The 3,887-nt window shown below is 33.2% G+C and overlaps 1 protein-coding gene across 1 annotated transcript; it reads left to right on the forward strand.

Annotated features, from left to right (window-relative positions):
• Nucleotides 1–616: 616 nt before the first annotated feature.
• Nucleotides 617–3,335, forward strand: LOC111318778 (putative NAD(P)H dehydrogenase (quinone) FQR1-like 1). The gene is made up of 4 exons (XM_022921647.2): nt 617–794; nt 2,214–2,307; nt 2,530–2,792; nt 2,894–3,335. Exons 1-4 carry the CDS (start codon nt 772–774, stop codon nt 3,123–3,125), a joined length of 612 nt encoding a protein of 203 aa, XP_022777382.1. The 5' UTR covers nt 617–771; the 3' UTR covers nt 3,126–3,335.
• Nucleotides 3,336–3,887: the final 552 nt, after the last annotated feature.

Raw genomic sequence — 3,887 nt, forward strand, 5'->3', positions numbered from 1 at the left:
GAATAAAACTTTTATAATAATGTTAATGTCGCATGGTATTTTTTAAGATAGGAAATTAAAAACGTATATGTGACATATCTCATTACCTATGCTTAGGATAATTAAAAATTAATGTGGGAATAAGTCAAACCTGAACGATCTTTAATTAATACTAATCGTTTGGCTGATCTCAGGAAGATTCTAGTTCAACTTAATTAAAATTATAATACATAAATATATAAAAAAAAAAGGAAAAAAGTATAAGGTATGATAACTAGTGTGTAATAGAAGATTATAACACAATTCTAATTTTTCTTAAAAAAAAAAAAATACAACTTTAAGATAAAGAGAAAAACTCATAGATATTGTTATTTAAAATTTAAATTTGTAGGATTTTATCCCTTAAAAACGACGATATAAAATAATTGAAATTAGTTTTTGTTTAGCAAAAATCTATTTATATTTATATATATTAAAAACTCATAAATGAACAAAATATGAGGGTCATGACAAAATTAAAATTCAAAATTTTTTTATACTTAAAAAAAAAGAAAAGTTTTAATAAATAGTTGACCCCCAGAAAATTAGCCCCGTAAACTACGACTAATCAAAGTTTTTGGACAAAAGAAAATCCCAAAATCTCTTCTTAAAAAGTAACTATAAAAAACTGTTCCCTTGCTCTGTTTTCTCATCCTCTATGCTTAAAACAGAACATTTTCATTAACCAAAAAGGAAAAAAAAAGCTTCCTATTTGCCTTCAAAAGCACAAGACACAGCTTACCAAGAAAGAAAATGGTCACCAAAGTCTACATTGTGTAAGCATTCTAATCTTGTTTTTTTGGGGTTGCTCTGTTTTGTAGCCAGAGTTGAATCTTTTGCTCTGTTTCTGGCCCTTGCTCTATCTTTTCTTGTATCTTTTTCTTGCGCATTTAGCCATTAAGTTATGAAGTTTTATGTTTTCTTATGAATCAGATAATTTGTGTTCTGTAGTTTGGTTTTATTGATTAATTCGGTAAAAAATTTTTGCATTCACGATTTAGTTTATACTTTCTTTTGTTTTTCCTTTCATCTTGCCTTTCTTTTCCAAGTTAAATGGAGTTTGAAGTTTCAACTACGTTCTGTTTTGTTTAATTGGTAGGAGATCGACTCTCTCACTTACAAACTATGAAATTTATTGGTTTCCAAAGATTTGATCCTGTTTACAGTTATTCTTGAATCCACATTTGCATCTTTAAAGAAAAAAATTTTATATTCAATTTCAAGATACTCCTCACCCTCCCGTTTCAATCTCTGTTTTCTTACAAGAATTTCTGTGATCATCTTTGAAATGATGACAAGGAAGACTGAGATGCTTTCTTCACTTCTTAGTTTCTATAACTTATGATCCAGGGTATATGAGAAGCAGGCGTAGAGGAAACCGAAAGAAAATACAGTAGAAAAGGACTAATTCGCTGTTCTATGTTAATAGGATTTTGGTTAATTATTTAAAAGTGTGAAATGTTCATTTACTTAATCCAAAAATAAAAGAAAAAGGAAAAGGCTTCTTTTGAACAATTTGGTGTACATGTTATGGAAACTCTATGAGACTAAAATTTATGTTTTCTTTTTTCAATGTTTTTAATCTATGTTGATGTGTATAATACATAATTTTACTTAATATAAATAACTTGGTTCTATCATCAAAGTAAAGAGAATGAAAATTTAATGGCGATTATGCTGTTAGTTAGCAACAAACCAAAATAAAGTGATTGTGAAACATGAACTACCATTGAAATTATATAATTAGGGAAAACTCGATGGCTCTTTTCTTTTGAAGCATGTGGTCCCATCATCCATTATTATTGTAGTCCAGTTCTTTGTGCATATAATTTACAAAGTCAAAGTGGCCTTCGTTCTCATGGCTTCCATTGCTTACTGACAAACTCATAAATAGTTCTTCAAGGTCACCTTTTTTTCATCTAGAAAGAAATTGTTTATACATGTAGATGATATGGATGTGGCAGACCTGTTTTTTTATGCGTTCCATTATAGATAACAAAACACCCGCAATTTGTCTTCCCTTGTTTACAGGATAGTCCCATGCAGTTTCATTGATGCATTTGTGCTGTGTAATTTTTTCTGTTGTAATTGGTTTTGGTCGATAATTTTCCTCGTTATAAAACTGTTGAATTGTCAAACAAAAAAATTTTACCCCTTGCATTGTAACTTAAAAACTACTTGGGTCTTTGCTGCAGTTACTATTCCATGTACGGACACGTTGAGAAGCTGGCACAGGAGATTAAGAAAGGGGCTGCATCCGTTGAAGGAGTAGAAGTCAAACTCTGGCAGGTTTGATTATCTTCACAATTTTATTTTCTTAAACCAAGTTTAGATTGCTATGCAACGAAAGTTTGGAAGAGAGACATCGTTTGAGTACATGCCTACATGGTATATAGAGCATACGGTCAACTATTTAAGGGATGTGTTGTTCCTTCTTGGATTTGTTGTCTCTTTTCCTTTCTTTCAATTGCTCTGTATACGTTCCTGCTTAAATTACTGGTACCTTAACAGGTACCTGAAACACTACCAGAGGAAGTTCTTGGAAAGATGGGTGCACCACCAAAGACTGGTGCCCCTATCATTACACCAGATGAGCTTGCTGAGGCTGATGGTGTTCTTTTTGGCTTTCCCACTAGATTTGGGATGATGGCTGCACAGTTTAAAGCCTTCATGGATGCAACTGGTGGTCTATGGAAAACTCAAGCACTTGCAGGCAAACCTGCTGGAATTTTCTACAGCACTGGGTCCCAAGGAGGTGGACAAGAGACTACCCCGTGAGTATTTGCACCATAACTATGGAAGTATCGAGCACTATAGCACTCCAAATAATATTTTTATTAATATTTTCACTATTTCTTGTTGGAAAATTTTGCAGCTTAACTGCAATCACTCAACTCGTTCACCATGGAATGATATTTGTGCCCATTGGGTATACTTTTGGTGCTGGTATGTTTGAGTTGGAGAAAGTGAAGGGTGGAAGCCCTTATGGTGCTGGAACTTTTGCTGGGGATGGCTCGAGACAGCCATCTGAGTTAGAGCTAGAGCAGGCTTTCCACCAGGGGAAGTATTTCGCTGGCATTGCAAAGAAGCTCAAGGGAACAGCTTGATTTTTCCCTTACCAAACTAGTACTATTCAGCTTTATAAACATGTCTTATTTTCTTTCCATTTTACTTGTTTCAGATATTTCGTCTCCATAGAATAATATATGCTCGGTTGCAGTGGCTTTATTTGTCACAAACTACTGTATTTCTTCAAGACACTAGCTTCGTATCAATGATGAAAGTTTCATTTGTGAAACTTTTTCTCATTCACCATACTGATAATGGCACTATTCCTATCCTAAAGCAATAATATAATATGGAGCAATCAATTTGAATTTGTTTTGTACTTGAACCTTTAGAATCAAAATGCATGCTTTTGTGGTGCAAGTAACCTTAAAAGATTCAAAATTCACTTGGATTCAATGTTATCAGTGATACTACATAGGCCCATTGCAAGCTCATAAAAACTTTTAAACGACAGGGAGTTCCAGGTTTGTCACCTACAAAACATGGACCATAGCTTTATCCTAATTGTCACCAAACGATTCCCTCTTTCCTCTCACAAACTCGTACAAGTATTTGGTCCTTTTTAAAGATAATGATATCACAGCCGAGTACCTGGTGCAGCCTTCCAATGTTTAACTAGTGAAAAGGTTGCCCAAACAGTTACTTGTAAACTATGGGTGAAAACGAGTTTATTTTTTAATTGGTCGGATTTAAAAAAAACATCGGAGTTGATGATTCATTAATTGTGGAATCAGATTCATGCATGGACAATCGTGTTTGAATATTTTATACCTTTACTTTGAGAGAATCATTTGTTTAAT

The sequence above is a fragment of the Durio zibethinus genome, chromosome 26, assembly GCF_047325235.1.
Source record: "Durio zibethinus cultivar Kanyao isolate XHJ-2024 chromosome 26, ASM4732523v1, whole genome shotgun sequence".
In the NCBI taxonomy this organism is placed as follows: Eukaryota; Viridiplantae; Streptophyta; class Magnoliopsida; order Malvales; family Malvaceae; genus Durio; species Durio zibethinus.

Excerpts from the sequence above, each read along its gene's own strand:
- LOC111318778 (XM_022921647.2), top strand. The coding sequence starts at position 772 with ATGGTCACCAAAGTCTACATTGT. Across the intron at positions 795-2,213 it reads GTCACCAAAGTCTACATTGT|TTACTATTCCATGTACGGAC; the intron begins GTAAGCATTCTA and ends TCTTTGCTGCAG. Across the intron at positions 2,793-2,893 it reads GGTGGACAAGAGACTACCCC|CTTAACTGCAATCACTCAAC; the intron begins GTGAGTATTTGC and ends AAAATTTTGCAG.